General features: G+C 39.4%; 1 protein-coding gene across 2 annotated transcripts in view; it reads right to left on the reverse strand.

Annotated features, from left to right (window-relative positions):
* Positions 1-526: 526 nt before the first annotated feature.
* The window catches only part of KIAA0319 (KIAA0319 ortholog), a 54,407-nt gene continuing 42,106 nt past the window's right edge, over positions 527-12,827 (reverse strand). For both annotated transcript variants that reach the window (XM_054284904.1, XM_054284905.1), the window contains exons 14-21: positions 12,360-12,511; positions 11,159-11,297; positions 9,840-9,999; positions 8,381-8,523; positions 7,290-7,412; positions 6,244-6,334; positions 4,622-4,713; positions 527-3,768 (exon numbers count right to left, since the gene is read on the reverse strand). In XM_054284904.1, coding sequence (XP_054140879.1) covers positions 3,590-3,768; positions 4,622-4,713; positions 6,244-6,334; positions 7,290-7,412; positions 8,381-8,523; positions 9,840-9,999; positions 11,159-11,297; positions 12,360-12,511 — 1,079 coding nt within the window. In that variant the 3' untranslated portion in view covers positions 527-3,589. The remainder of the gene's footprint in view (positions 3,769-4,621; positions 4,714-6,243; positions 6,335-7,289; positions 7,413-8,380; positions 8,524-9,839; positions 10,000-11,158; positions 11,298-12,359; positions 12,512-12,827) is intronic.

The following is a 12,827-nucleotide window of genomic DNA, read 5'->3' on the forward strand; positions in this document are numbered from 1 at the left end:
GTGCTTACACTTCAAGGCAATGAGGCACTGCCTGCCTTCAACAAGAGGCAGTATCTTAGCAGTGCCAAACTGAATTATTCTTTATTTTCAGTAGACTCGGAGCCACAAAAGACAAGCTCTATCTGGTCTCCTCTGCTTTTCAGTGCAGATGAGTCTTTTGGGAATTTTACAAATCAGCTGCCAGTACTCTTTCTGTATGTGAAGGAAAACAGTGTGCAGAAGTAAACATGAGGACTGAGAACCTGCTTGGAATCTATAATAACCTGAAACAAAGGGTTAGAATCCAAATTCTGCCATTGTGTTTGCATTACAGCCAGTTTTCTGACCCTTCATTCAAGGTATGAACTGACACTCGGCAAGAAAGTAGTAGTTCTAGAAGTAACAATTATACTGAATCAAGATACAAGGCTTGCTATAGTCCCTCCTAAATTCCTGACACAAACATGCTTGCCCAAGTGACACAAACGTGATACCACAAATTCACAGAGCCAGAAATTATTGCTTTCAGCTTCTGTGCAAGTGCCACATATTAAAAGCAAGCCTGCTCTTATGGTAAGAGGAATAACTTCTTCCAAGCAGGTGGAATAACTAGAATCAGAAGCAGCTGAAAAATTTAAACTATATTCAACTTTGAAAACACAGCTAAAATACTGCTAGCAACAAAGACGTTAAAGTATCATCAGAGAACTTAATTTACCAAGCAACTTCCACTTGCTAGGGTCTTTTATAATGAGAAACTGATCTAAGTATTTCTTATTTGTTAGAGTGAGAAACACTTAGCCAAATCATGCATATGTTCTCATGGCCCATGAACTTACCAGAGATCCAAAGGATCTGGGCCCACCAGTGTGCATCAGTGGGCAGGGGAATAGTCCTGGAGGAAATTCTGCAGCATTAAGGAATGCAGGTTTATGATTCCTGGAGTTGTTTTACTAGAGAAACAATTCTTCATTTTGGTGGAGTTTGTATGTTTGTTTGTTTGTTGGTTTTTTTTTAAGATATTTTAATACCTTTAAAGAAGAACATCCTAGGTTTCAGCACTGGCTTTAAAAACATAAAATAACCCAAAAAACGTAAGTCACTAATTTCACAAAACTGACAGATGCTGCAGACTGCACTGGCACGTCCTAGAAGGTAAGCTTACAGATAAAGGCACACTGGAGACAGTATTTAGCAGAAGCATCAATGGCAGCACAGCACGTACAAACTTGAAATTATTTAGGCAACTTATTTCCTTGTTTAAAAATGCATGTTTTCAAGAGAATAATTCCTGCTAGAACATTCTGTTTAGTTGTTCATAATGGATTAAGCCCAACATTTGGATTTCAAAGGACAGAAATAAATTACTGTTTTGAGTGGGCTTTAGGTTTTTTCAGGAATGCTTTAAAATGAACACTGCTTTTATTATGTTAACACATCTGGAGCAGGAACTGAAAGACATCAGAAGCTGACCTTGCTTCTGTTGACCAAGATATTTAAAAATATATATACACATACACACTCACACTCTCAAGAAGAGGGAGAGTGTGATAAAGTAGATTTGTTTCAAGAAATAGCCAAAACCCCCCATACACAGAACTGAAACTTGGTTTCTGAATAAAGCAAATCATACCTTCCTACTGCACTCCTTATGGGAAAAACATAGACAACACCTGTATTAGCCCTTTTTAGCTCTTCACAGCCTCTCCCACCACAATGACTCCTGCAGCCACACAAAGATCTCCAGAAAAATGCAGGGCTGGACATAGGGTAAATACTCCTCAGTGCTGAATTAGTAGCCTTAGGGACTGTTGCTGACTGCACTTGATAATCAAAAGTATGAAACAAGTGATGAGCATGCTATGTTGCTGCACCTTCTGACCACTGATTTCTTCCAGCCTAGACAGTTCTGAGTGTTGCCCAAGTCCATTAACAAGAGAAGCATAGAAGCCACAGCTACTCTGTGTCAGACTTCAAAGAAAGGATGGAGAAAGCCCCAAAATCCTCAACTACATTATTCCTCATGATGAAAATGGGCTATGTACTCTCCCTGACCCTTCTAACTTCTCCTCTTGATCTCTATACTGCTCCATCCTCTGATAACAGGTTCTCTACCACTGGATTAAAAAAAACCAAAACAACAAAACAAACCCCCAAAGCATTAAAAACCTCTTCAAAAATGCTCCCAGAGGAATGCTTTCTCCATCAAAACATATCTTCCTCCACCGCAGCCCTAGACTTCAGTACATCACTAGAGCACCCCCAGGAGAAGCTGATGTCATGGCTAAACAGCACCACCGATACAGATGCTCCCACAAGTGAGGCCTGTGTATAAAAGTCAGGTCTTCAGTTAGGGATTTCAAAAGCAGTACTGGGGGCATGATTTCAAAGCCTAACAAGCAGACTGTGAAGAAATTACCCAGACTGTGAACAAGAATATCACATCTGCAATACACCTACCCTTGCCAAAGTCCAAAAAGGATCTCTTTAGGCCAATACATCCAGTCACTCAATAGCCAGAGAGAAAAAAGTCAAACAATCTCATGTTCAAGCTAAAACATTGCTCAATACCAATTACCACAACAATGAAAGTACAATGAACCTCCTGCTCCACACAGGGTATTTGCCACAAACATTTCACTGCACGAGTGCCCAGCACATCCTTTAATTGGGCACTTGATGCTGACAGATGAAAACTCACCTCAGCTGAGCACTCTGTCTTAAAAGGTCCAGAGCTCCTCAAAGTGATCTGAAAAGATTGTTTGGGATGCTCAAAATGCTTCTCAAGGTGCATCACACCAAGTCCTTCCTGCTACAGTTTCCTGGATGGACATGGCAGAGTTAAAGCAATTTGATCACTACAGAAGCAACCTAAGGCTGGATTTCCCTGCAGACATCACACCTCCTATGTGAATACAGGGAACATTGCATCCTACAGGACACATACAGGATGTACCATGTTACATTACAGCTGATCCAGTGCAACTGCTCCAGTTTTTAACTTTCTCTGAAAACAAGAATGTTTTCACCCAATAAACACTACCCTACCCAATGAACACTATTGTAGAAAAAGAAGTCCCAAAATACAGATGGATAAAGACAATGCACTAAAAATGCCCTTTGTGTTTCCATCCGAAACTAAAAATTAAGATGGAGCCTGTGGCCACATATTGCTCTCTATAATTGTAAGGAACTTCATCTATATTGGCTTTTGCTGTTGTAAATCACACCACTTCTCATAGAGAGCATTAGGAGCACATATGAATCTGTATGCCGTTGTTAGTTACCATAGTTTGTAGCAGAACAGCCCTGGCTAGTTTTGTAGCAGTGATACACAAAAAAAGGCCTTCTGAAGTTCAAACATTCAGCACAGAACATGCAAGAAATAAGATGTGCTTTTTCTTGTTCCTATAATGGTGACAAGAGGAGTTAGCTGACCATCTAATCCTTTCTCCCTCCTTCTGCCTTCCCCTACCTGTGCTAAAAATTTAGCCTTTAATCTGCAATTAGTTGATATTTTAGGAAGATTTTGGTTCTGGAAAAACAGAAGTGGGCCAACATGTTTCAGATGTGTCACACCAGTGTGTTCTGTGCTTTTACCCTCATTCAATTATCTGTCTTTGGAGCTGTAGTTGAAGGAAACTCCATTTCTGACGGACCCATTTATAAGTGTTCTAGAATTCTCTCTTTCAATCTTTTCTCTGCTGAAGATAGTGTCCTGATCACTGTCAAACTCTGACTCAGAGACCATCAGACTGGAGTTGTGTTCTGTACTTCTGTGTTTTATACCTGACAATAAAAAAGCAAAACAAACTCATTAGAAAGGCTTGGATTTTTAGTAGCATATTACCATGTTCTTGCCTGCTGTGATATGAAAGGTAAGTGAAAACATTCCCTGAAGTGCAATGTAACAGCACACACAAATACAAAAACTGACTTTAGAAGTATCATATACCATTTCAGATACTTTTATGACTTCATTGCAGGCCCACCAGTTTACAGCTCTGAAATGTGAATGTAAGTATTTAAATTTAAATGTAGTTGAACAACTAGATTATCTTAGTACACACCCAATATATTATTAATATCTTGAATCTGGAATCAATCTGTCCACTCAATGACCATATTAACATGAGTGGCAATGAAAGGTCAAGATTTCTACAGAAACATTATCTCTGTTTGTCTAGGACAGCAATTTCTCTGAATGATTTGGTTCCTTGGATTCCAACATTTCCCTTGCTAAAAACAGAAAGTCAGGTAAATTAAAAGACATGTAAACAGCAGCTGAAATCTACTGATGTCCAACAGAGCACTGATGGGTCAGGAGGGAACTGCTGTGCAGCCACAAAACCAGCTCCAAATTAAAGCATGTGCTGAGGAGGAAGGCTTACATGGAGAAAATCTGTGAGGCATTTGAATTTTCTACATTAAGATAAACTCTGAAGCTCAGAACAGAAGCTGAGCCCAAGGCTTTATTAAAGGAATTAACTGATTCTCCCCCAGCCACTTCACTGTCTGTTTGTCTCTGCCATTCCCAAACTTGTAGGCCTGCTTCTGGACTCCTCCTGGCTACAGGTATCAATATAGATACACTGGCTGCTCACCTGGTGGGTGAGCTCCCGGGCTGCCATACAGCACTTACCATATTTGGGCCGCAGCTCCATCCTCTCCTGTTCATCTATGTTATCTAGGATGGTATATTTTGTTTTCTTTCTTATCTTTGTCCTCCTGCGGCTAGAAAGATAGTAACCAAAAAGACATTTAATTCTCATGTACACACATAAATCTGCCCCCTGCTTCCTTTTCATATGCATACACCAATATACAGAATGTCATTGTATTTTCTCATCTCCACTTAAAAATATTGCTAGTTTAAACCTGAGTAAGGCAGTTGTACAATATGGACAAGACAGTACAGCTAATTTTCACTGATATAAAAAGATGAAGAAAGCAAGGCAGATTGATTTGCTCTCCTAAGCCACAGTTTGTTCAATTTCAGCATAGCAACTACAAACATAGTAGATAAATATTCATGTGCCCCACAGTTCACAGTGGAGAAGCTACCTTACTGCTCAGCCAGCATTACAGCAACAGCCAGCCTTGGCCTCCCCTCCATGATCTTCTGTAGAATTCATCTGACAACTCAAAGCTTTTAAAAACTCCAAATCTCCAGCCAAATCTTGAGTCTACACTGTCTTTTTCATGTGGTTTCCACAAGGCAAAGGGAATCTCTTGACATTCTGTCCCATGCTGTAATTCCCTCCTCTTTTTCACATGGATCTGTATCAACCAGCCCTCACTCTCAGGCACAAGCCATATGAGGGCAAAAGACAGAAGCAGCTGAACTTAAAAAAAAATCCCTCAAATAATCATCCAATATACACAAGCCTGTGAGGCTCCACCCTACACTGTGGGAGTGGAATGGGACATACTTTACTATTTAAAGTTTTCTATTTACAGTGCTGTTCCTTCAACCATAAAAAATAAAATTGGTATCAACTCCTACACATCCTTTACATATTGCAAAGACACCCTAGAAAAAGATGAAAACCCAGAAAGATTATGACAGCATTTTATTTTTGCTAACACCTGAACAAGCTATCTATTTGCTGAGCTGTTTGAGCTGCAGCAAAAACACTTGCTCTAGCGACAGAATTTGCAGGGGCTTGTCACTTGAAAGAGAATTTGTTATCAGCTCACTAGGAAAGACTGGAGGGGAGGCAGGGAGGGAAACAACATTCAGTAGTATGAATGTTCCTGTTTAAGGAAAGAGGAAGCAAGAAGTCTGCATGACTGAGATCACTAGAGTACTCCTTGCCTGTAAGCCACATGTAGCCTGGGCACCCATCCTTCTTGTCCAAAGCATAAAACAGATTGGGAGCAGATCCTTTCCCATAGCCTAGAACATTCCCACATCAATGACCTTCAGGGTGCGCTTTTTGTTTTTTTAGCATGGAGTACCTGCAGGGCTCAGTAGGAGACTGAAGATCTTCAGTATACTCTCAGCATTTTAACATCAATTATCACTTAATATGAAGGATATTGCAACATCAACTTTTTGGTTTTTATAATGCAGAAGAGCACAGACACACAAATGGATACTCCTTTTTTCAAAAGAAGGATGTGTCTACAGAAACAGCTACAGGAAGCTCCTCACATGTCCAAAATGAGATCAGTGGTTTAGTGCTATGGACTGGACTAAAACGTGGCAGTTGTGTGCAATTTTTGTGTGTACCCCACCAAAAAGAAACACAAATCATGTACCTTTTACAGCAGCAGATGCAGAACCAGGCAAGCCCTACCATGACCACAATGAAAATAAAAACAGATACAGTCACATAGAGTATACTCCACTCTGAAAAAAGAAACACAACAGTGCTTTGTAAGGTCATATGAATATAATAACTTCTAATACAACTCCATTAAAATAACCAATCCTGAGGAATGGGGAGTGACAACAGGAATGTAGGAAAACTCGGCACCAACATATTCTTAGATGAATCCCTAAAAATCTTTAAGCTTTAAGATTAGAAGTGCACATTATATATACTATTAGATATCAGATACTCTAAAATCACTTTCACCACCTCAAGATATCTGAAGTCTGTGTGGGAACTGACAGTCCTGCAAAGGGTTATGGTTATCACCTCAGTTATCATTCCCTAACTAAAATAAAAAGAGGTGCTTTGGGTCTGGCACTTTAGTAGTGCTTCATAAGAGGAGCTGATTAGATGTAGATCCTTCTAGTTCCACATTTATATTTATAAATCCAGGTAAACAGGACAGGATATAGAGAGATGTGCAATTTGAACTCCAACATGTATACTCACAGTTGTCAGTGTTATCAGGTTCTAAAGGTCAGTATTGGTCAGTCTGGAAGACTGATGTCTTCTCTGCTTAGATCAGATCATATTCTGGCACAGAAGCATCAATCACCCAGTCAGAGAAATTGAAATAATTGCCTCTTTTCCAGCTTTGCAACAGTGGTACCCAAAAGCTTTGCAATGCCCATGTTATTCAACAAATCCTCCAACTGGCCCCAAATTGTTGCAAAATCTCCCTCTCATTACCAAGTTTTCACATTATTTATTCAAATAGTGATTCTCTTCAAAATTTAAGCTACTACTGTCAAGATATCATTTCAAGAAATTATTCAAATATCTTTCTATAGAAAGGTATTGTTGGGCTGGAAAACACATCTCCCCTCAGCATCTACCTCTTAAGTATTCCCCATTCTGAGAACAAATAATCAACAGTCTCACATGACAACAAGTTACTCGTGAAAGACATCCCACAACACCCAAACTCACCACAATTACTCTCTCCATCACTGAGATAACGATGAATCAAGTTTTCCATCCACAGCTGGTAGCAAATGCAGCGCTTTGTTATGGGGTCACAGTGCCCATGTCCAGAGCATTTCAAAAGACAGGCTAAGAACAGAACCAAACACAGGGTCTGTTGTGTAAATAGACAACTTTTCATACCTCCTCTTAATGTTAGACTAGATTGGTGGCAAAGCATCTGGCTCATAACACTGTGATATGTTTTGAAACTCCCCTTCCTTTGGGGTTATATGTCAAACAGATCTACAGTCTAGCAGACTGCTGGCTGTGTGAAGAAAGAATGTAATCAGAGTATATTTATAATAGAACAACAACCTTTTTACCCAGTAAATAAAGACAGAATTTACTGCACAATCAGTGACTATTTTATCACCAGAGCTTGCTTACTTTGTTTGTACTTGAATTGTTGTGTCCTGATTTTAAATTATGGAGAAGTTATGTCTGTAATACCTAAGGATCATAAAGGGTTGACATTACTAGTGTAGTTTAAAATAAGTTTAGAAGTTCAAGCATCTTTTGGGGCAAAATAAAGAGTTCATTATAGGAAACCCCAGTGGCCTGTGTATATTGCAAAGATTAGAAGACCAGGTGGTAACACAGCTATCATCCATTTTGCCTAATACAGGCAGACAAGAACAAGTTAGATTACAAGCCTGTTTACTGTAAAAGCCCTGAAGGAAGCATTGACATGAAACATATCTACTTTATAGCTATATTAAGTTTTGCACATCTTGTAAGAAAAGGTATTTTTATGCTCATATCCTCATTATCCTATACCTTTAAGGTATTTTTATCCTCATTCCACAGGCCTTCCTAATGCAGACCAGATTAAGATGTGCCTGCTGATACAGATGGCATCTTTTAAGAGTGACTGACACCAGTCTACCTACCACAAATCATGAAGCATTTTAAGTATTGTCCTCAACATCATCTTTTGTAAAGCTACCAAGCCCAGACACCAGATGGCAGCCAGAAAGACTTCATGCAGTGTTTCCAGGTGCTGTTAGCCAAATGTCTGCAAAGTTCTGAGATGGGCAAGCACAATCAAAACATACCAGCCGTGTCCACTCGCAGGACTTTAAAAAGCAGGAAGTCAGCCTTCTGTTTCAAAAGCTGCACGTGCAGAGTCCGTGAGACATCTGATGCCTTGATCACCGTGGAAGGATGCCCATTCTGCACGTAGAACACAACTGCAGTGCTGCAGAAAGCACAGCTAAGGTCAGGACTGCTGTCACAGACCACTTCTGCCATGCATTTAGCAATAAAGTATAAAGGCATATCGCATTTAGGCTTTTTTGCTTCTGGAAAGCCAACATCACTACTGATAAAGATTAGGGAACTTTGTCTGTGGAGCCCTGAACTGATCTTCATTCTGAGCTGGGAACACCAGCAGTTCTTGGGATTCTCAGTTTTACAGACGATAGAGAACGATAACAGCAAATATAATTCCCTCCTTGGTCTTCCTGACCTTTGCTTTAAGTATGTATACATTTGCTTTCTCCACTGTCATATAAAGCCTGTCACAAAACACTCTGAAGCAATTTCACTAAATTTAGGAAACTGAATTTAATAGGAGAAAAAGCTCAGAAGCAAGGGATCTAGAGAACTTAATGTGGAAGCCCTCCTGCCCTGTCATCCACAACTTGTAAGTTGGGTGGTGTTGATCTCACCCTGTATCAGACACTTCAGGGAACGTTTTAATTTGAATTTGAACAATTTAATTTGAAAAGCTGTGATAAAAAATACCATAGGTATAAATGATAGACTTTCCACACTGTGGTTTTAAATTTTAAGAAGCTCCCCAAAAGCTAAACAAACATCAAAATGGGTTTTAAATTACAAAGTGGTTGACAACAAGTAATTTAAAGCTAACTCATGTAAATAGGTTCTACCAATCATGCTGAGAAGTTTCTCAAGGTACACATAGCCATCTCTAGCATTCTACACCAAGTGCAGGGACTATTTCTTCTTCACGGTAAAATACCACATTTAAGAGAATCCACTGTGGAGTTTTCTGTGAAAAAAATGGATTTTCATCGCCAGTTACCTGGGAAAATGTTTATAAAATATTAAGAATATCAAAACCATGGAGAAGAAGTAGAAAAAAAAGGGGAAATAAAATAGGTTTGATTAAACAGAGCTGGAACATTATTTTGAAATACAATAAATGCTTCACTGTGAGAAAGTCTGTTTATCTCACTCCATCCAACATTTGGAAAAAACAGCAGCACTGTATGGAACAAAGACACTGAAATATGCAAGCACTTTCTTTAAAGGAAAAAGAAAAAATTTGTACAGAAGAAATGGGTTTTTTTTTTTAAACAAAACACTCTACAGAGTTTACTTCATCAATTTTCTACCTTCTACCAAGAAATTCACCTTTTACAGTATATTCTGTTGAGAAGTATAGCATTTTTTGTCATCTTAGGAAAGATTATTTTGCAACTAATTATGAGCAGTGAGAGAGGCAAAGTAAATCACAAGTCTTTCTGGCACAACAGGACATCTTTGTACCTTATATCCGAGTAGGCTTGTATCTTCTGAACTTTGATATCTGAATCCAAAACATTCAGCAGCACAGCCAACTGTCTCACCAGAGTGTCCTTCTGCTGCTCACTTAGCTGTCCCACTCCAACCTGCAGGATCAGCTCCACCAGACCATTCCTTTTGGGATCTGACAGAAGAAGAACATGCTATTCCTTCAGAGCCTGGCAAGTATTTCAGGACCAACATGCAGTACTTGAAAGTATTTATTAACACTATAGTTTTCTGCATAAGACCCCATCACTGATAAGCCAACTCTGTTCTTAGAGAAGTACTCAGCTTATTTTGTCACATTATCTATGAAACAAACCTGGTGGGTCCTAAGATAGTAACCCATCTTATCAACATAAATAAAGTACTTCAGGGTGCACTTCCAGCATTTACACATTTCTGTGCAGAAGAGCAACTTCTGCTCTCCTAAATGCTGCCTTCTTAAAGTCAGAGGTAAGCACTAGATGAGTCAAATTACCAAGTTCCCTGCTAATAATCTACTGCTGACAACTCAGGAAAAGGGAGCCAAAGATGGACTTGTATTGTAGCATGCAAGACAGTGAACAAGTCTAAATGAGGATGGTAAATTTGAGAAATATCAGGTATGTTTACCCTGCCTACCCTTACAAACTGAGTTTTCTGTTATATGGTGCTTGAACTTCTAGAGTGCCTTGCAAACAAAACAAACTTCACAGATATCTCATGAGAATCAGAATCCAATTACTATGACTACATTATCATTGCCCAGAAGATAAATAAGGTCTCTCTGACAGACCCAAGATTTCAGACTCTATTCCTGAGACTTCAACTTCCATCCTGTAGCTATTTCACCTGCAATTATAAACCCCTGAAATTATTTGAGGAATTTTTTGGTCTTTCAGGATGAAAGGAGTAAAACAAACAAAGCCACACTTTCAACCATCAAACAGCATCATTTGTACTTAAATTCAATGGTCATCTCCCATCTCTTTCTATTGACCAAACAAATTAACAACCAGAAAAAGAAACAACCTACAATTAATGAGAAGCAACAAAAGCCTAATGAAAATATTAACTAGTAAGTATAATTTTTATTTATTTATGGTCCTAACTGTGGCAACTGTAGCAGTTAAGAATCCTTATGTCACCTTTTAACACACTTGGGCCTAGTCACAGAAGGGTAAGAAGGCAGAAAGAGAGAGACCTGTTTGCTCTATGTTTTAACTTGAGAGATTCTCATCAACATCTGAACAAATAAGTGAAGAGAAGAACAAAGATGTGGTATTCACAACATGTCGATGACCTTTTAATTATCATACCAGGCCGCACTTCAACAGTTGCTGAATCAACATCTGAGTCTCCTTTAGCATCTGTCACCTTCAAGTGGAAAATATAGGTTCCTTCCACAAGGTTAGTTAGCTGCAGTACTGCCTCGTGGTCTGAGCCATGGATCACATCCTGCAAAAACAAGGTCCAGAATAGTTACACTCTCGGAGAAAGATTTCATTTGCAGTTTTCATTATCAAGTCAGCTATCTGGTATGATGCTGTGTGCTCTTGCTTTGACTTTTGGGACAATGTGACCTACTCACAGTTTGTAGCAGAGTAATGAAATTTGGAAGCGACCAAATTTCAGGGTCTGCTCACTGTGGATATTTTCACTAAAAACACCCAAAGAGAGAACAGCTGACAATCTGAAGAACTCAACTTCTTCAAAATCCAAGACAGTTACATTATTATTTCTCAATTTTAATTGGGTTTCCTTAGTTCTGCTTCCTTAACTCCTAATTTCTTCTCCTTGGAGTTCATGCATTTTTAACTATCAACTCTACCAGCTATATTTAAGCTAAACCTCTTCAATTCATACAGCCTCCTGTGAATTGCTTCTAGAAGTTTTTTTAAGGCTTTGCTTCTTCTCCTCTCCCAGTACTTGCTGATTTACTGATCTTGCTGATCTTCCTGAGACCAAAGAGCTGTCCAGAAAACTTTTTGCAAATAGGGAAAAAAATTATCCCAGTTTTATTAGCTGACACTAACTGAAGTTTTTCCTCAGGTATTTCTGCTGTTTGCCCCACTCAGGGAGCAGAATCCCCTGCCATAATGCCCCAGGCTAATAGTCTGCCAGGGAAGGTGCCTATACATGTAATGCCCAACACTATTTTTACCTTAAACTTTACCTTGCATGCTACCAGGCAGGATTCCTCAAACTTTATTGGTACTTGCTCTCTCAGACCCTTCCTCCTTTGGAATATCTGGATTTCAGATTTTATTTTTCCCTCAAACACATTAGCTTCATACTATCACCAATTACTCTGCATTGCTGCAGTCCTTAATTACTATATTCTCTAGTTGTACTGAAAATATCACCAGCCTCTTGAACTACAGCATTACAGAGAGCAGGAGAGACAAACCAGAAGCAGGCAGCACACCTGACAGCACCTTCTGGGTCACACCTGCTCTCCCTGCTGCAGTCACGTGCACAACAAAAGCCAAATTACGTTACAACCTTCAAGAAACTTACCCCAGCTGCTGGGCTTTGACCATCCCGAATCCACAAATATGACACAATGCCCTGGTCATCAGCAGACCCTGAGCCATCCAAGGTGACAGAGTTGTTTGGAAGCACTAGAACATGCTTCCCACCAGCATGTGCCCGGGGTGGACTGTTGTTTTCTAGCCATAAAAATAGTGGAGAAGGATTTGCTTTCAAAACATGTGACATGCCATTGCCAATACACCCACACTGCAATTCTTGACCTGATGATTACAGACAATAACAACAGAACCTCAAATCAAAGCTACAGGGAAAGGATGAGTGGGCATACAAAATGTGGCTCTGAGCATATTGCACTTGAGCAGAAAGATCTTTTTCAAAAAGCATTGTGGGATATTCTATTTATAGTCTCACAATAACTTAAGCATCAGATCTTCTCAGTCAAGCAAAAAGATTTTCTGCCTACTTAGAAACACAGCACAGCATGAGATCACC

The sequence above is a fragment of the Melozone crissalis genome, unplaced genomic scaffold, assembly GCF_028551555.1.
Source record: "Melozone crissalis strain CALT ecotype California unplaced genomic scaffold, PUWL_Pcris_2 ptg000042l_1, whole genome shotgun sequence".
In the NCBI taxonomy this organism is placed as follows: Eukaryota; Metazoa; Chordata; class Aves; order Passeriformes; family Passerellidae; genus Melozone; species Melozone crissalis.